This window comes from Entelurus aequoreus, linkage group LG01 (genome assembly GCF_033978785.1).
Source record: "Entelurus aequoreus isolate RoL-2023_Sb linkage group LG01, RoL_Eaeq_v1.1, whole genome shotgun sequence".
NCBI lineage: Eukaryota > Metazoa > Chordata > Actinopteri > Syngnathiformes > Syngnathidae > Entelurus > Entelurus aequoreus.
In genome coordinates this window covers 11,523,490-11,544,624 of record NC_084731.1, presented here as the reverse complement: position 1 = coordinate 11,544,624, position 21,135 = coordinate 11,523,490, and the positions used below count along the sequence as shown (strand labels likewise).

General features: G+C 38.2%; 1 protein-coding gene across 1 annotated transcript in view; it reads left to right on the top strand.

Moving 5' to 3' along the window:
* The window catches only part of zeb2b (zinc finger E-box binding homeobox 2b), a 234,907-nt gene extending 213,933 nt beyond the window's left edge, over window positions 1-20,974 (top strand). Inside the window, exons 5-8 of the mRNA XM_062064394.1 lie at window positions 2,882-2,990; window positions 3,081-5,083; window positions 11,877-12,057; window positions 20,248-20,974. Of these exons, the coding sequence (XP_061920378.1) occupies window positions 2,882-2,990; window positions 3,081-5,083; window positions 11,877-12,057; window positions 20,248-20,801 (2,847 nt within the window). The 3' untranslated portion in view covers window positions 20,802-20,974. The remainder of the gene's footprint in view (window positions 1-2,881; window positions 2,991-3,080; window positions 5,084-11,876; window positions 12,058-20,247) is intronic.
* Window positions 20,975-21,135: the final 161 nt, after the last annotated feature.

Here is a 21,135-nt window from a genome sequence, read left to right as displayed (position 1 = left end):
TCGCTCATCACTGCTTATGGACATTTCACTTGAAGATATGCAGGAAGCTCGATTGTGTATTTTTGACACCTTTGAGGCATGATTGTAACTTCAAACAATGAAATGATGCGTTGGTTTCTGAGCTTTTACTTGTAAATACTTACTTTTACTTACTTGACTTTCACAGGACAGCGACTCACCCAGCATAAACATGGCAAACGTCTTTTAAATCAGATGATATTGAACAGACTTTGCCCTTAATTTAAAAATATGGATTTTTAATACATGTTTAACATTTTATTTGAACCCAAATGTATTCATTCAGAGCAGGGGTCCCCAAACTTATCGACTCGGGGGCCGCATTGGATTAAAACAATTTGGCCAGGCTGTAAATATATATATATATATATATATATATATATATATATATATATATATATATATATATATATATATATATATATATATATATATATATATATATATATATATATACATATATACATACATGTATACATATATATATATATATATATATATATATATATATATATATATATATATATATATATATATATATATATAATATATATATATATATATATATATATATATATATATATATATATATATATATATATATATATACATATATATATATATATATATATATATATATATATATATATATATATATATATATATATATATATATATATATATATATATATATATATATATATATATATATATATATATATATATGTATATATATATATATATATATATATATATATATATATATATATATATATATATATATATATATATATATGTGTATATATATGTGTATATATGTGTGTGTATATATATATATATATATATATATATATATATATATATATACACACACACACATACTGTATATATACATATATATATATATATATATATATATATATACATATAAATATATATATTCACATATATATATATATATATATATATATATATATATATATATATATATATATATATATATATATATATATATATATATATATATATATATATATATATATATATATATATACATATATATATATATACACACACACGCATATATATATATATATATATATATATATATATATATATATATATATATATATATATATATATATATATATATATATATATTCCTCGCGCACTAATTGACTAAAAGAGTGCGCACTTGCCACGTTATTGATGGAAAAATGCATTTTTAGACAATATGATTTGCCTGAGTCACTAGGTGACACCGAGAGTAACAAGCGGTAGAAAATGGATAAAAGGACGGATTAAAAAAATAAATAAATACATTTAAAAAAATTATATATATATATATATATATATATATATATATATATATATATATATATATATATATATATATATATATGTATATATTATTATTATTTTTTTTTTTTAAATTTAATTCTGACTTTCTGCGGGCCGGATTTTGGACGCTGGCGGGCCGTAGTTTAGGGAACTCTCGATTCAGCGCATCCTGGGGACAGTCCTTAAAAATCTTGGTTGATATATGAAATAAATAAATAAAATATATAAAAAAATAAACATGCAAATTGATCCCAAACATAACCTCCGTGTTAGAGGTAAAAGGAGGACGGGAACATAGAATAATGATAAAAGTGTGTCGTGCAGTGTGTTCAATTGTCTCCTGAGACTGGACCACAGCCTCAGGCTGGATTTGATGTCATCAACTCGCACTCTCACCTGATCTACCAGCTGGGTGTAACGTGAGCAGATGGGCCAGACGAGTGCGCTGCTGTCCCAATCCCCATATTACGATGCTACCTCTGCTCCCTCACTTAATGGCCGGCGAGTCCTGTTCAAGCATCGCGGCTCCTTCTGCTCCGCTACTTATGTTAACTTGTAAATCAGCCGCGGTGTGGCCGCAGTCAGCTCCCTTGTTTTCCGTTATCTACATGCCGCTACGGCACGACGACGCCCATTAGCATAAAGAATAATGTACCCATTGGTAAACATGTGCTCTCATATGTTTACAAGCCTTAATGCTCCTCCTCCTTCTAAGCAATTAGCTGGAATATGACTAATTAGAGCTTATACATATGCAAAGATCCTGCCGGGGCCCGCCCATAAGGCGGCGGCGTTTATGCCGTCAGTGCACGAAGGTGAGATGAAGCATTTTGCTGCTGCCATTCACAATTAAGGTCCTAGAGTGTCTTATTAGCAGTGAGGCTAAACTTTAGCGGGCAGAGGTCCTCAGGGGGAGACGAGGGGCGGAGGAGGTGGGGGGGCGGAGGCACAGAAGCAGCTGTTGCTGTTTGTTTATGCAACTCGGCAACATACGAGTGGCGGGGTCCCTCTCCGGCGCTTGGTGGGGGCCCCCGACTCTCCCCGCTTGATCTCTGAAGGTTGGGGCTGTTTGAACAATTCCTCATAGTGTTCTGTGCGCCACCATCTGTCTCCCCAGGAATGCACACACCCCAGCAGTTGTCATGGCCGCGCCGGTCAAGGGGGTGTTGGGTGGATTTTTTTTTTTCCTCGACTGAGCTCTGCAAAAAGATCGTACTCACCTCCCACCCAGAGTGAACGTTTTCATGAGTGATGAGCAGCTTTACACACCCTTGTTACCGGGTGCTGAGGCTTGTTAGAATTGCTAATTAGACGCTGGTATACTGACTGTCCCACAAGGCATTTCGGCATTTCTAAATGAACGCAATAAAACATACAGATTTGCAGGCTGAGGCAAGAATTATAATACAATATATAAAGAGTAGAGCCGGTCAGTGCCTCTCATGAATAGAAATGTGATACAAACGATATATAGTGGTGTCGACAACCTTTTAACATGAATGTCTCCCTGTTCCCCCAACAGCACCAACTGTTGAACCAAGCGGCTGGCAACCGCAAGTTCAAATGCACCGAGTGTGGCAAAGCCTTCAAGTACAAGCACCACCTTAAGGAACACCTCCGCATCCACAGTGGTGAGTGGCCGGTGGCACGCAAGTCAAATATGGCTAACGCATACCTATCACCTTCAGCCCTAACTCCGTATTGTCTGTTATCTGTTAAAGGTGAAAAACCGTATGAATGCCCCAACTGCAAAAAGCGTTTCTCGCACTCTGGATCCTACAGTTCGCACATCAGCAGCAAAAAGTGCATTGGCCTGATCGCTGTCAACGGCAGGATGCGTGGCAACATGAAGACCGGCTCCTACCCCACCTCGGCATCCTCCTCCCCCACAAACACTGCCATCACTCAGCTACGGCAAAAGCTGGAGAACGGCAAACCGCTAGGCCTCTCTGACAACAACAACCACATGAGCATCAAAACAGAGCCAGTCGACTTCAATGACTACAAGCTGATGATGGCCACACATGGATTTGGTGCTCACGGGCCTTTCATGAACGGTGGTGTCAGGGGGGACAGTCCCATGGGAGTTCACCACAATTCGACAACCCAAAGCACACTGCAGCACTTAGGGATGCCTGGGCTAGAGTCACAGCTCTTCGGCTACCCGGGTTCACTGGTAAACAACCTGAGTGAGGTGCAGAAAGTCCTACAGATAGTAGACAACACTGTGTGCCGGCAGAAAATGGACTGCAAGCCAGAAGAACTGTCAAGGCTCACGGCCTACATGAAAGAACTTGGCTCGCAGGTGGAGGAGCAAAAACAGGGCCTGATGTCGCCAGGCGGGCCTCAGGTCAGTCTTCCACTAGTCAATCACAATGGCGCCACCAAAAGCATCATCGACTACACGCTAGAGAAGGTCAACGAAGCCAAAGCCTGTCTCCAGAGCTTGACCACTGACTCAAAGAGACAGATTAGCAATATTAAACGGGAAAAATCCAATCACATGTTGGAAGGTGGTGCGGAGGACAAGGCGACAGAGAACAACATGTTCACACCGTACACATGTCAGTTTTGCAAAGAAACTTTCCCGGGGCCAATCCCGCTCCATCAACACGAGCGCTATTTGTGCAAAATGAATGAGGAGATCAAAGCTGTGCTCCAGCCCACTGAGAACCTGATGGCCAACAAGCCAGGAATATTCATGGAAAAGAACGCTCTTCTGACTTCCTCCATCTTGACTGAGAAGGGATTGGCGGGACCCCTTCACCCCTACAGGGACCACATGTCTGTGCTGAAGGCGTATTTTGCCATGAATATGGAGCCCAACTCCGAGGAGCTGCTCAAGATCTCTATCGCAGTTGGCCTTCCTCAGGAATTTGTGAAAGAATGGTTTCAACAGCGTAAGATGTTCCAATATGGCAGCTCCAGAACTCCACCGCTGGAGCACAAGAACAGCATGGAAATGGTTGTCGGAACAAGTAACCACCACAGTCCCCCCAAAGACCACCTGGCATCTCGATCGCCCGTGTCGCTAATCAAACCAGGCGACTGCCTCACGTCCCCGACCGTGGCTGAGCTCCATAACAACTGTGACAACTCCCTCAGACATTTAAAAAACCACCATTTTGGCAGAGCCAAAGCCGCGGGTGACAAGTTGGACCATTCCCGCAGCAACACCCCATCGCCACTAAACCTTTCGTCCACATCCTCAAAACATTCGCACAGTAGTTCATACACCCCCAACAGCCTGGCGTCCGAGGACCTGCAGGCCGAGCCGCTCGACCTTTCTCTTCCGCGACTCATCAACGAACCTAAGCATGCACTGACCGTGAAGAGCCGACCCAAAGTAAACAGCATTAATGTCGAGCCTAGCAGTGTCCCCTCGCCACGCGAGCACTTCGAGGAGCCCCTCAACCTAGCCTACATCAAGAATGAATTTTCTGCCTCTCCCAACAATGGACTCATGGACAAAAGCACTAGCCCCCTTTTTGGCATTAACCCCTTTGCCGCTAAACCGATGTACACGTCACTTCCACCTCAGAGCGCTTTTCCGCCTGCCACGTTCATGCCGCCAATGCAGGCCAGCATTCCGGGACTCAGGCCCTACCCTGGCATGGATCAGATGGGTTTCCTACCACACATGGCCTACACGTACGCAGCCGGCGCCGCTACCTTTGCCGAGATGCAGCAGCGGAGAAAATACCAGCGGAAACCAGGTTTCCAGGTAAATACGCAACCCGTGATTGTGTGACAGCCCCAGGTAGCACCATGTGAGCTATTTACTCTGCTATTTACACACACCGGGACTTAAAAAGTGAATAGAGTAAGGGTTGGTTTATGTGTCGAAGCACTCTAAACCAGGGGTCACCAACGCGGTGCCCACGGGCACCAGGTAGCCCGTAAGGACCAGATGAGTAGCCCGCTGACCTGTTCTAAAAATAGCTCAAATAGCAGCACTTACCAGTGAGCTGCCTCTATTTTTTAAATTGTATTTATTTACTAGCAAGCTGGTCTCGCTTTGCCCGACATTTTTAATTCTAAGAGAGACAAAACTCAAATAGAATTTGAAAATCCAAGAAAATATTTTAAAGACTTAATAAATTCATTAATTTTTTTACTTTGCTTCTTATAACTTTCAGAAAGACAATTTTAGAGAAAAAATACAACCTTAAAAATGATTTTAGGATTTTTAAACACATATACCTATTTACCTTTTAATTTCCTTCCTCTTCTTTCCTGACAATTTAAATCAATGTTCAAGTAAATTTTTTTTTTTTTATTGTAAAGAATAATAAATACATTTTAATTTAATTCTTCATTTTAGCTTCTGTTTTTTCGACGAAGAATATTTGTGAAATATTTCTTCAAACTTATTATGATTAAAATTCAAAAAAAATATTCTGGCAAATCTAGAAAATCTGTAGAATCAAATTTAAAATCTTATTTCAAAGTCTTTTGAATTTCTTTTAAAAATTTTGTTCTGGAAAATCTAGAAGAAATAATGATTTGTCTTTGTTAGAAATATTGCTTGGTCCAATTTGTTATATATTCTAACAAAGTGCAGATTGGATTTTAACCTATTTAAAACATGTCATCAAAATTCTAAAATGAATCTTAATCAGGAAAAATTACTAAAGATGTTCCATAAATTCTTTTTTAAATTTTTTCAAAAAGATTCGAATTAGCTAGTTTTTTTTCGGTTGAATTTTGAATTTTAGAGAGTCGAAATTGAAGATAAACTATGTTTCAAAATGTAATTGTTATTTTTTTCGTGTTTTCTCCTCTTTTAAACCGTTCAATTAAGTGTAAATATCATTAATTATTAATAACAACATAGAGTTAAAGGTAAATTGAGCAAATTGGCTATTTCTGGCAATTTATTTAAGTGTGTGTCAAACTGGTAGCCCTTCGCATTAATCAGTACCCAAAAAGTAGCTCTTGGTTTCAAAAAGGTTGGTGACCCCTGCTCTAAACCAACCAGTGTCACGTAACATTCTTCACTTGACTTATACCTCGACGAGGACCGTAATAAGGGTGATCGGTCAACTTTATATGACTCGTTAAGCCACCGCTTTCCCTTCGGATTTCAGATTAACTTTAGTTCTAGCTCCAATAACTGACTGTTTTTTTTTTAAAGCCGTCATTATTCAATATCAACTGTCAGGTTCCAACAATGATGACATTTATTAAACAAGACAAGAGGCAAATAATCAAACAGAGACAGAATTACATTTGGACTCAATTTTGAGGAGAGACGCGGCCACTGTACCCTCTGTACAGTCTTGCACCACGCTCTCCCCAAAGATTGCACCCCGTCCCTCTTTATTTGACTTTCTCCCCCCCACCTGACCACAGCTGCTTCCAGAGGGATGTGGGTCGTAAACAGCGTTGCCTTTGGTTACAGAACAGTTCAAAAGAAGAGGTCGTAAAAGAGTTCCATAAAATAGTTCAAAGAGAGTTCGTAAAATACTTCAAAAAGAGTTTGTCTGGAAATTGGGCAGATCCTGCCATCTGTCCGCCAAGTTGCGCAGAAATACTGAATTTTAACTTTAAAATTGCCGAAATGTTTGAAACGGACTGCTTAGAAGCATAAACCAGCCATTAGTGGCTTGCGTTGAGCCTTTGCTGATTCAACAAGTCATCATCTTCAATAAATAAAAATAACCTACGTGATAAACATACAGGTATCAAACAGCAGATGTCCCAGAATGTTTGTAAAAATGACAAATGCCTCCCCTAGAGCTCCCCCATGCTACCCCGCCACTTCTCAGTGGCATTTTCAAGCGAGATAATCTTCCAAGTGCGGTTTAATAATGCACCAGCCCTATGTTCATTACCACTGAATGCTGAGGGCTGTTTAACATAGAGTGAACCATTTTGATGAAAAAAAAAAAAAGTATTAATAATGTTCCTATTCTAAGTTATTAAATTAGATTTTAAAAATACAGCTACGGGCGTTTAGTCGAAACTGATTGCATAGTGATAGCCGTGGTCCTGTCTAAAAACGTCCTGGCATTGTCACGTTCGTTAATGAAACACGTCACACACTCTGATTGTGATCACTGTGGCAGAATGTTCCTCTCGCTCGTAACATGGTTCTCCGTCAATTCACACGCCGCACTCGTCTGCATCATAAAAGACACTTTTAAAGGGACACCACTCCTACTGACTCGACGGGGATGGGTAACGATCAATGTATGAAGCCACATAAACGACATACTTTTTTATGTAACGAAAAACCATATTTTTGAGGCTATAGAGCACCCACCAAATTTTAGAAAAAAATAAATATTTTTACATATATAAGCCTCACAGGACTATATTAACGAAATACCTTAATTGTTTCCAAATGGTCCCTGTAAAAGGGCAGTAAAATGACTGCTCAAACAAAACAGAAGTCATCGTCATGGACCCACTAGCCGCGGAAGCTAGCTCTCCAATCAGCTATTTGTTTGATTGATTGAAACTTTTATCAGTAGATTGCACAGTACAGTACATATTCCGTACAATTGACCACTAAATGGTAACACCCGAAAAAGTTTTTCAACTTGTTTAAGTCGGGGGGCCACGTAAATCAATTCATGGTAAACAGACTCAATAGCTCCACGGTGACTTTTTGGGGAATTTTCAAAACTGAAACAATACAAAACAAATGCCATTGTAAGTAAATATTACTAACACGGACACAAACATGTTAGCAAATTCGCTAATGCTAACCACGCAAGCTTGACTACAATACGATAGCGCAAACAAATATGCATGAAAACACTCCTACAAACATCACACTTGGGACGGTTTAGTGAGTATGAATGGTTTTAGTTGTATTGTAAAACTTACAAGCGTTGCTTAGCGTGACGAATGAAGTATTATTTTGAGCAGAAACGCTATCAACGGTTATACATCCGGTTCAAGGCACGAAACAGGAAGTACATTTTCAAGCCGCTGCACCTGCAGTGAGCGAACGTGTCCGAAAGATGGCGCCATGACCAAACAATTACACACTATTTTAGTGTCTTCATCTGTGAAATTATTTACATTTATTTACATACCTTAATTGTGCCTGTAATACGGCAGTAAAACGGAAGATTGAACAAAACAGAAGTCATCGTCATGGACCCACTAGCCGCGGAAGCTAGCTTTTCAATCAGCTAAACAGACTCAATAACTCCACGGTGACTTTTTGGGGGAATTTTCAAAACTGAAGCAATACAAAAATAATGCCATTGTAAGTAAGTATTACTAACACGGACACAAACATGTTGGCAAATTCGCTAATGCTAACCACGCTAGCTTGACTACAATACGATAGCGCAAAAAAATATGCATGAAAACACTCCTACAGACATTGCACATGGGACGGTTTAGTGAGTATGAATGGTTTTAGTTGTATTGTAAAACTTACAAGCGTTGCTTGGAGTGACGAATGAAGTATTCTTTCGAGCAGAAACGCTATCAACGGTTGTACTTCCGGTTCAAGGCACGAAACAGGAAGTACATTTTCAAGCCGCTGCACCTGCAGGGAGCGAACGTGTCCGAAGGATGGCGCCATGACCAAACAATTACACACTATTTTAGTGTCTTCATCTGTGAAATTATTTACATTTATTTACATACCTTAATTGTGCCTGTAATACGGCAGTAAAACGACTGATCGAACAAAACAGAAGTCATCGCCATGGACCCACTAGCCGCGGAAGCTAGCTCTCCAATCAGCTAAACAGACTCAATAACTCCACGGTGACTTTTTGGGGGAATTTTCAAAACTGAAACAATACAAAAATAATGCCATTATAAGTAAATATTACTAACACGGACACAAACATGTTAGCAAATTCGCTAATGCTAACCATGCAAGCTTGACTACAATACGATAGCGCAAACAAATATGCATGAAAACACTCCTACAGACATCGCACATGGGACGGTTTAGTGAGGATGAATGGTTTTAGTTATATTGTAAAACTTACAAGCGTTGCCTGGAGTGACGAATGAAGTATCCTTTCGAGCAGAAACGCTATCAACGGTTGTACTTCCGGTTCAAGGCACGAAACAGGAAGTGCAGTGAGCGAACGTGTCCAAAAGATGGCGCAGAATCCAAATTTTAGCCTCACCGTTTATAAGGGGCAAGATTCACAGTTGGAAAAAGTATGGCTTATAACCGTGTTTGGATTCTCATCCACCATTTATTACTATCAAATTCTAAGTATTACATTCAAAGACAAAACAAGGTTGAGATCTAAATAGAATATAAGGCCACTAATTACCAGTCCTCAGTTAAAAGAAGCCCAAACACACCCAATTCCTGCGTATGCTTGAAATTATGGCAAATATTGAAAAAAAAAAGATTACAGTGTGTGGTTCTTTGGTTACATTGCACAGTATTATGTGGATTTCCACAGTCCTGCTAATTACCAGCAACAATCTCATTGGAAAAGGTAACAGAAATGTATGTCATGCTTTGAAAAAAATATGGTAACACTTTAGTATGGGGAACATATTGTAAGTAACAGAGACTTAATTTAGAGTTATTTGGACACTAGGGGAACATATTGTAAGTATCAAAGACTTAATTAAGAGTTATTTGGACACTAAGGGAACATATTGTAAGTAACAAAGACTTAATTTAGAGTTATTTGAACACTAGGGGAACATATTGTAAGTAACAAAGACTTAATTAAGAGTTATTTGGACACTAGGGGAACATATTGTAAGAAACAAAGACTTAATTTAGAGTTATTTGGACACTAGGGGAACATATTGTAAGTCACAAAGACTTAATTTAGAGTTATTTGGACACTAGGGGAACATATTGTAGGTAACAAAGACTTCATTTAGAGTTATTTGGACACTAGGGGAACATATTGTAAGTAACAAAGACTTCATTTAGAGTTATTTAGACACTAGGGGAACATAGTGTAAGTAATAAAGACTTAATTAAGAGTTATTTGGACACTAGGGGAACATATTGTAAGTAACAAAGACTTAATTAAGAGTTATTTGGACACTAGGGGAACATATTGTAAGAAAAAAAGACTTCATTTAGAGTTATTTGGACACTAGGGGAACATATTGTAAGTAACAAAGACTTAATTAAGAGTTATTTGGACACTAGGGGAACATATTGTAAGTAACAGAGACTTAATTTAGAGTTATTTGGACATTAGGGGAACATATTGTAAGTAACAAAGACTTAATTTAGAGTTATTTGGACACTAGGGGAACATATTGTAAGTAACAAAGACTTCATTTAGAGTTATTTGGACACTAGGGGAACATATTGTAAGTAACAACGACTTAATTAAGAGTTATTTGGACACTAGGGGAACAATTGTAAGTAACAAAGACTTAATTTAGAGTTATTTGGACACTAAGGGAACATATTGTAAGTCACAAAGACTTAATTTAGAGTTATTTGGACAGTAGGGGAACATATTGTAGGTAACAAAGACTTCATTTAGAGTTATTTGGACACTAGGGGAACATATTGTAAGTAACAAAGACTTAATTTAGAGTTATTTGGACACTAGGGGAACATATTGTAAGTAACAACGACTTAATTTAGAGTTATTTGGACAGAAGGGGAACATATTGTAAGTAACAAAGACTTAGTTAAGAGTTATTTGGAGACTAGGGGAACATATTGTAAGTATTCGGTTAGGGTTGGGTTAGGGTTAGGGTTAGGGTTAGGGTTAGGACCATGCACAATAAGGCAGTAATAAGTACTTCATAATGACTGATTAAGAGCCAATATGTTACTAATTTAGGGTTAGGGTTAGGGTTAGGGTAAGGGGTTAGGGTTGGGGTTAGGGTTAGGGCCTTGCAGAATAAGACATTAATAAGTACTTAATAATGACTAATTAAGAGCCAATATGTTACTAATTTAGGGTTAGGGTTAGGTTCAATGCAGAATAAGGCATTAATAAATACTTAATAATGATTAATTAAGAGCCAATATGTTTCTAATTTAGGGTTAGGGGTTAGGGTTGGGGCTAGGTTTAGGGTTAGGGTTAGGGCCATGCAGAAGAAGGCATTAATAAGTACTTAATAATGACTAATTAAGAGCCAATATGTTACTAATTTGCATGTTAATAAGCAACTAATTAATGGTGAATATGTTCCCCATACTAAAAATTTTAGCAGCACAGTTTTTGACTTGTGTGTCTGTTCTTAGACTTAGATTTGGACTTAGACTTAGACTTAGACAAACTTTAATGATCCACAAGGGAAATTGTTTAACACAGTAGCTCAGTTACTATGATGGAAAGTGTAAGGATGGAAAGGACAATGCAGGTATAAATAGACTAAATATAGCGATATAAAATATAACATATATACAAATATATACATAATATGTGTACAGTATATTATATATACAGATATATTATATTATGTCTATAACATATATACAATATATAACAATTCTGGCCATGATAGCTCTCACCCAAACTCATTCTTGTTTTTTTGTTTTTTTTTGTCCCTCTTTGTCTTTTTTGTTGTTGTTATTTGTGGTTGCTAAGGGCGACCTGCTCGACGCCACAGCCGACTACATGTCAGGGCTGGACGACATGACAGACCCCGACTCCTGTCTGTCGCGGAAGAAGATTAAGAAGACTGAAAGTGGTATGTACGCGTGTGACTTGTGCGACAAAACATTCCAGAAGAGCAGTTCCCTTCTCAGACACAAATATGAACACACAGGTATATACTGTTCTAGACCCTTTATTTCCAATCCCCCCCCCCATTATATTTCCTCTTGTCAATGTTTTGTATTGAAAACAATCCTCCGTGAATCTTTTGAACTTGTCCCCTCCTCTTCCTCCTTCCTCTGTTGTACATCTTGTAACTTGCTTCTTCATCAACAGGGTGGACAAAAGTTGCGTGGTTATCTCGAAAGACACACCCTATGAGTTAGACGTTATCGGCCATAGATGGCATCGGCGGCTTCAGAGAGCCAATGACTATGATGATAATGACTCGTTTCTTGTTGCCGCGGCGATGCAAAGATCCTCTTTCAGGAGGAGACGCCGCTTATCTGTTTTGGACATGAAAACAGGTTGGGGGGGGGGGGGGGCGACGTCTCACTCGGGACACTTTCATGCTGTGTTCAGAGATGTAAAAAAAATAGTTTTTTTTCCCTTTGCGTGATGAATATTGGCAAACTTTAAGAAAAGAAACATGTCACACTGCGAAAAGTCAGTGTTAAAAAACAAAACAAAAAATACAAACTAAGCAAAATTATCTGCCAATAGAACAAGAAAATGTGGCTTGTCAAGACTTTCCAAAACAAGTAAAATTAAAGCTGAAAGCAGCGATGGACGGGACCAACTTTGAAGGCTCATAAAATACAAACCGGAGCAGTAATTAAAACTCTTCCATCAACTTTTAATCAGAAGGGTTCAATCCCTCTCCTGTGCTAATTTGGGGGCGCAATTTTGAGTTTTAGGGTTTGGTTTTTTGATTAGATTGCAATTTTCGCCAGTCCTGATGTGTGTGTCCAATTTGGTGAGTTTTGAAGCATGTTAAGGGTGTCAAATTACAGCTCAAAGAGGCGGCGGTATAATAATAATAAAACCTTACAAATACAATAGGGTCCTCTGTCCCAAAGGGACATTCGGTCCCTAATTAAAGCTGCAAGCAGCGATGGACGGGACCGACTTTGAAGGCTTATAAAATCCAAACCGGAGCAGTAATTAAAACTCTTCCATCAACTTTTAATCAGAAGGGTTCAATCTATCTCCTGTGCTAATTTGAAGCCGACACGACAAACGCGCTCAGAGGAGATAATGTTTGAAAAAAAAGGTGACTGTTTGTACTCAACTTTTTTTTTGAAGGGGGAATTGCAAACTTCCTGTTGATTTTTTGCTGGGGATTGTCAGTGTATGAAATCTAGGTCTAAGTGAAACCTACATAGAGGTTCTTGTTTCATGTCTCTACGACATTCTTACTGGAAGTTACAGGCAGTTGTGTCTGTGTTTTCTTCCTAGGGGGCGCAATTTTGAGTTTTAGGGTTTGGTTTTTTGATTAGATTGCAATTTTCGCCAGTCCTGATGTGTGTGTCCAATTTGGTGAGTTTTGAAGCATGTTAAGGGTGTCAAATTACAGCTCAAAGAGGCGGCGGTATAATAATAATAAAACCCTTACAAATACAATAGGGTCCTCTGTCCCAAAGGGACATTCGGTCCCTAATTAAAGTGAAGTGAAGTGAAGTGAATTACATTTATATAGCGCTTTTTCTCAAGTGACTCAAAGCGCTTTACATTGTGAAACCCAATATCTAAGTTACATTTAAACCAGTGTGGGTGGCACTGGGAGCAGGTGGGTAAAGTGTCTTGCCCAAGGACACAACGGAAGTGACTAGGATGGCGGAAGCGGGGATCGAACCTGCAACCCTCAAGTTGCTGGCACGGCCGCTCTACCAACCGAGCTATACCGTCCCAAGCAGCGATGGACGGGACCGACTTTGAAGGCTCATAAAATCCAAACCGGAGCAGTAATTAAAACTCTTCCATCAACTTTTAAGCAGAAGGGTTCAATCTCTCTCCTGTGCTAATTTGAAGCCGACACGACAAACGCGCCCAGAGGAGATAATGTTTGAAAAAAAGGTGACTGTTTGTACTCAACTTTTGTTTTGAAGGGGGAATTGCAAACTTCCTGTTGATTTTTTGCTGGGGGTTGTCAGTGTATGAAATATAGGTCTAAGTGAAACCTACAAAGAGGTTCTTGTTTCATGTCTCTACGACATTCCTACTGGAAGTTACAGGCAGTTTTGTCTGTGTTTTCTTCCTAGGGAGCGCAATTTTGAGTTTTGGGGTTTGGTTTTTTGATTAGATTGCAATTTTTGACAGTCCTGATGTGTGTGTGTCCAATTTGGTGACTTTTGAAGCATGTTAAGGGGGTCAAATTACAGCTCAAAGAGGCGGCGGTATAATAAGAAAATGCTACAAATACAATAGGGTACTCTGTCCCAAAGGGACATCGGTCCCTAATGAACCCGAAAATACCTTAAAATAAGTATATTCTCACTAATAACAAGTGCACTTTTCTTGGTAATAAAAAAAAGAGACCTTTTTGCTCAATATGTTGAAAAATCTTCTTAAATGAAGTAAACGCTAGTGCCATTATCTTGACATAATGATATGCGCTCTGCATTACATTTCTTGAAACCAGAAAACTTATACTAAAAACTAGTTTATTGTTCTTAATGGAAAGGCAACAAGGCAAGCGCTTGTTACTGTCGGGGTCTCCTAGCCGCTCAGGCTAATCATATTGTCTAAAAATGCTTTTTTCCATGGATAACATGACATCATCACGCCAAATGCGTGCTCTTTCAGTCATTAGTGCGCAAGGAATATATATATATATATATATATATATTTACTGTATATATATATATATATTTGTGCATGAACTATTTCTGTTCAAAATTGTTTGAAATGTTAAATGTTTAAATATTATGTCAGTTTACTGTGCTAAGTCATCTGTTTTAATTATGGGACACAACTGTGTCAAAGTCCTGTTTTTTTTCAATTTTATTTTATTGATGACACAGCTTTGCAATCTCAGCAACAAGCTGTAATATCTTACTGAGATCATTTAGGAGCAAAACACTTAAAACAAGTAAAACACTCTAACATCAAATCTGCTTAGTGAGAAAAATTATCTTATCAGACAGAAAATAAGCAAATATCCCCCTTATTTGAGATATTTCATCTTACTTAGATTTCACTTTTTGCAGTGCAGGGATTTAAAAATAAAAAATAGTTATTTTTACCCTTTGCGTGATGAATATATTGGCAAACTTTAAGAAATCTGCGTCAACATGAAGTTGAATCATATTCGGAGATAAGCCCCCCCGGTCCTGTTGCGCTCACATTTGTTGACTCCTTGGTCGCCATAGTCTTGTTTGCATTTGCTGAGTGCCCCACGCCAACTAGTCTTTGTCCGGACCGCGGGAGGGAGCGTCAGTAATGTCGACTGGCGAATGCAAGCGCACTTTTCTTCTCACAATTTGAATAATTCAGTTTCAGTTTCAGTTTATTTGGAGCATGCATACCGGACAACGTGATGCATCACACACAATTCCAGTGGTTTCATTACAGCACCGGCTTATTTTAATCCTGCCCCTTTTCATACCAGAGCAATGTTATCCCAGTTCCTTCCCTGCAAAAAGTCAGTGTTCAAAAACAAGAAAAAAAATATACAAAAATGAGGGGTATTTTATTTGAACTAAGCAAAATTATCTGCCAATAAAACAAGAAAATTTGGCTTGTCAAGACTTTCCAAAACAAGTAAAATTAGCTAACCTCAATGAACGCAAACATACCTTAAAATAAGTATATTCTCACTAATAACTGTACTACTAAATGAGTACGTATTTTCTATTGTTTCATTGAAAATAAAACAGCAAAGTCCATTTGGCTGTCATCTGTTTTAATTAGGGATGTCCAATAATGGCTTTTTGCCGATATCCGATATGCCGATATTGTCCAACTCTTTAATTACCGATACCGATTTCAACCGATATATACAGTCGTGGAATTAACACATTATTATGCCTAATTTGGACAACCAGGTATGGTGAAGATAAGGTACTTTTTAAAAAAATGAATCAAATAAAATAAGATAAATTAATTAAAAACATTTTCTTGAATAAAAAAGAAAGTAAAACAATATAAAAACAGTTACATTGAAACTAGTAATTAATGAAAATGTGTCAAATTAACTGTTAAAGGTTAGTACTATTAGTGGAGCAGCAGCACGCACAATCATGTGTGCTTACGGACTGTATCCCTTGCAGACTGTATTGATATATATTGATGTATAATGTAGGAACCAGAATATTAATAACAGAAAGAAACAACCCTTTTGTGTGAATGAGTGCGAATGGGGCGAGGGAGGTTTTTTGGGTTGGTGCACTAATTGTAAGTGTATCTTGTGTTTTTTATGTGGATTTAATAAAATAAACCAAAAAAAAAAACGATACTGATAATAAAAAAAAAACGCATTTATCGGCCGATATTATCGGACATCTCTAGTTTTAATTATGAGACACAATTGTGTCAAAATCATGATTTTTTTTTTTTCATGCTTGAAATAAGAAATGATGACTTTAAAAAAGTAGTTTTCTACTTGTGAGTGTTGATGACACAGCTTTGCAACAGTTGATATTCTAGTTTCAAGCATGTTTTACTCAATATAGCTCATCAAATCTCAGCAACGAGCTGTAATATCTTACTGAGATCATTGAGGAGCAAAACACTTAAAACAAGTAAAACACTCTAACATAAAATAATTATCTTATCAGACAGAAAATAAGCAAATATCACCCTTATTTGAGATATTTCATCTTACTTAGATTTCAGTTATTGCAGTGTTGTTCTCTCTAACAGAACAGTGAACACATAAAAATAGTAAATAATCAATATACCATAGTAAGCATGCAAATATTAAATACATAAATAATCTTTGTCTCAATAATAAAGAAAAAAAGGGTTCAAGATGTTGATCATAGTTATTGTTGTGTGTACTTTTGTCTCTTAAAGTGAATCATATTGCTGCTTTGTTGGATTTCTTTACTTAATCCGTTCCATCATTTAATTCCACATGTAAATATGCTAAAGGTTTTAAGTGTTGTACGTGCATACGAATGTTTTAAATTGGATTTTCCTCTAAGATTATATTCCTCCTCGTTTGTTGAGAAGAATTGTTGTACATTCTTGGCTGGCAGGTTATAGTTTGCTTTGTGCGTCATTTTAGATGTTTGCAAATGCACCAAATCGTTGAATTTCTATATATAAGTGTTTGTATGTTCTCTTTATCCAAAATGATGTATTATTATAATTGATCTTTTTTGTTTGATTGATTGATTGGGACTTTTATTAGTAGATTGCACACTACAGTACATATTCCGTACAATTGACCACTAAATGGTAACACCCCAATAAGTTTTTCAACTTGTTTAAGTCCACGTTAATCAATTCACTGCAACACAGTTAGGGTTAGGGTTAGGGGTTAGTGTTAGGGTTTGGGTTAGGGTTGGCACATTTGTAGTTATTTCCCATATTTCTGCACAATAACTCAGATATGTAACACTAGTGAGCAGTAGAGAATATGAAGTGATTTTAGGTCTAGAACATGTTTTGCTTTATTCATTATTGACGTGTTTCTTGCTACTTGATGTTGTATTTTTTTTACATGAGATTTTACAATTCATTTTATCTTCTATTATTACACCCAAAAATGTGTTTTTATTTTACCCTTTCAATATTTACTCCGTCTATTTGTGTTTGGGAATAATGTGTTTGTGAAAAATAAAATGTTTTTTTTTTTTTTTCAAATTCAAGACAAAGTTATTTGTTTTTGGTAACACTTTAGTATGGGGAACATATTCTATGTAACAAAGACTTAATTTAGAGTTTTTTGGACACTAGGGGAACATATTCTAAGTAACAACAACTTAATTTAGAGTTTGTTGGACACTAGGGGAACATATTCTAGGTAACAACAACTTAATTTAGAGTTTTTTGGACACTAGGGGAACATATTCTAAGTAACAACAACTTAATTTAGAGTTTGTTGGACACTAGGGGAACATATTCTAGGTAACAACAACTTAATTTAGAGTTTGTTGGACACTAGGGGAACATATTCTAAGTAACAACAACTTAATTTAGAGTTTGTTGGACACTAGGGGAACATATTCTAGGTAACAACAACTTAATTTAGAGTTTGTTGGACACTAGGGGGACATATTCTAGGTAACAACAACTTAATTTAGAGTTTGTTGGACACTAGGGGAACATATTCTAAGTAACAACAACTTAATTCGGAGTTTTTTGGACACTAGGGGAACATATTGTAAGTAATAAAGACTTAATTTAGAGTTTTTTGGACACTAGGGGAACATATTCTAAGTAACAGAGACTTAATTTAGAGTTTTTTGGACACTATAGAACATATTCTAGGTAATAAAGACTTAATTTAGAGTTTTTTGGACACTAGGGGAACATATTCTAGGTAATAAAGACTTAATTTAGAGTTTTTTGGACACTAGGGGAACATATTCTAAGTAACAAAGACTTAATTTAGAGTTATTTGGACACTAGGGGAACATATTCTAAGTAACAAAGACTTAATTTAGAGTTTTTTGGACACTAGGGGAACATTTTGTAAGTAACAAAGACTTAATTTAGAGTTTTTTGGACACTAGGGGAACATATTCTAAGTAACAAAGACTTAATTTAGAGTTTTTTAGACACTGGGGGAATATATTCTAGGTAATAAAGACTTAATTTAGAGTTATTTGGACACTAAGGGAACATATTGTAAGTAATAAAGACTTAATTTAGAGTTTTTTGGACACTAGGGGAACATATTCTAAGTAAGAAAGACTTAATTTAGAGTTTTTTGGACTATAGGGGAACATATACTAGGTAATAAAGACTTAATTTAGAGTTTTTTGGACACTAGGGGAACATATTGTAAGTAAAAAAGACTTAATTTAGAGTTTTTTGGACACTAGGGGAACATATTCTAGGTAATAAAGACTTAATTTAGAGTTTTTTTGGACACTAGAGGAACATATTCTAAGTAACACAGACTTGATTTAGAGTTTTTTGGACACTAGGGGAACATATTCTAAGTAAGAAAGACTTAATTTAGAGTTTTTTGGACCATAGGGGAACATATACTAGGTAATAAAGACTTAATTTAGAGTTTTTTGGACACTAGGGGAACATGTTCTAAGTAACAAAGACTTAATTTAGAGTTTTTTGGTTAGGGTTAGGGTTAGGGTCTAGGTAATAAAGACTTAATTTAGAGTTTTTTGGACACTAGGGGAACATATTCTAAGTAACAAATACTTAATTTAGAGTTTTTTGGACACTAAGGGAACATATTCTAGGTAACAAAGACTTAATTTAGAGTTTTTTGGTTAGGGTTAGGGTTAGGGTCAGGGTTAGAGGGTTAGGGTTATAATAAGGCCATGCCGAATAAGGCATTAATAAGTACTTAATAATGACTAGTTAAGAGCCAATATGTTACTAATTTGCATGTTAATAAGCAACTAATTAATGGTGAATATGTTCCCCATACTAAAGTGTTACCATGTTTTATTACTGGTGCACAAACTGAACCGTGCATGAACATCACCTTGTTCAAACAACAAAACCAACACAGTGCATACACTCACAACAAATTACACACTTGCAAGTCAGTCTGACTTCTGCTGTTGTCGTATTCCGTAATACGCCGATAGGGAGAAGTTTTTATCTACTCGATGAGTCGGGTGTGTCTCGACCTCCGCCGAACCCCTAAGCCCGACTCAACGAACCCCTAGGGTTCGATCGAACCCAGGTTAAGAACCACTGTTCTAGAGTCCAGCAGTGAAAACAGTCCTTGGTGGGGGTGGTGGGAGGAGTCTCTGCAAATTTTCTGAGCCCTGGTCAGGCGGCGGCTTTTTGCGAACTTAGGTATTAGATATGTGACTTAGATATTGGGTTTCACCATATAAAGCGCTTTGAGTCACTGGAGAAAAGCGCTATATAAATATAATTCACTATATACAAACAATTATACTTTCATTATTGTTTATATCCCACATTCCTGTTGGTTGAGTAGCTTCTTATCCAGTTCAAGACCAGCCCTGTGATGCCATACCGTTCTTTTTTTTTTTTTTTTTTGCCATACCGTTCTAATTTGTTTATTAAGATGTTATGATTAGTTGTGTCTTTTGTTAAATCCATAAGCACTGCTATTGTTGGATGTGATGCCCTGTGATGTCATTTCGCTCCACGCCACCCGATCCATCCAACCATTTCTCTGCCTTGTGTGATGTTGCCGTGTCTCGCCACTCACCTTCCCCGCTCTCTGTTTCCCGCCTGTCCGCAGGTAAGCGGCCGCACCAGTGTCAGATCTGCAAGAAGGCCTTCAAACACAAGCACCATCTCATCGAGCACTCGCGCCTGCACTCGGGCGAGAAGCCCTACCAGTGCGACAAGTGCGGCAAGCGGTTCTCCCACTCGGGCTCGTACTCGCAACACATGAACCACCGCTACTCGTACTGCAAGCGCGAGGCGGAGGAGCGCGAGGCGGCCGAGAGGGAGGCCCGCGAGAAGGGCCACCTGGAGCCCACCGAGCTGCTGATGAGCCGGGCCTACTTGCAGGGCATCACACCTCAGGGCTACCCCGAGCTGGCGGAGCGAGACGCCATCATGCGGCACGAGGGCGTGAACGGCGGCATGGCGGAGGGACGGAAGGAAGTGGAAGAAGCGTACGCCAAGATGGAGGAGTTTGAGGAGGAGGAGAGCAAAAGCATGGACACGGACCCGGACACGTTGAGGGACGAGGAGGACAACGGGGAGCACTCGATGGACGACAGCTCGCTGGATGGCAAAACGGAAACCAAATCGGATCACGAGGACACGACGGAGGACGCCATGTAGTTTTTTTTTTGACGTCTCCTCCGGTTCGGTATTCATCACCCGCTCGGTTTTTAAAACGTGACGTTTATTTTTGAACCGCACGTGCACGTGCCTGAAGCTTCCGGGAAGCTTCCACTTCGCCCGATCCATGAGGCGGGCGGCGGGCGGTGGCGGGCGGCGGCGGGCGGCGGGGGGTGGGGGGGAGGGGGGGTTTGTGACAGAAGCTGCATTATGCAAACCGAACAAAGAATAACTACATTTGGAAGAAAAAAATAAAAAAATAAAATGTACAGTCCTATGGCTAAACATGTGTGGTGCTAACCTCCCCCCCCCCCCTCCCCCCTGACCGTGTTCC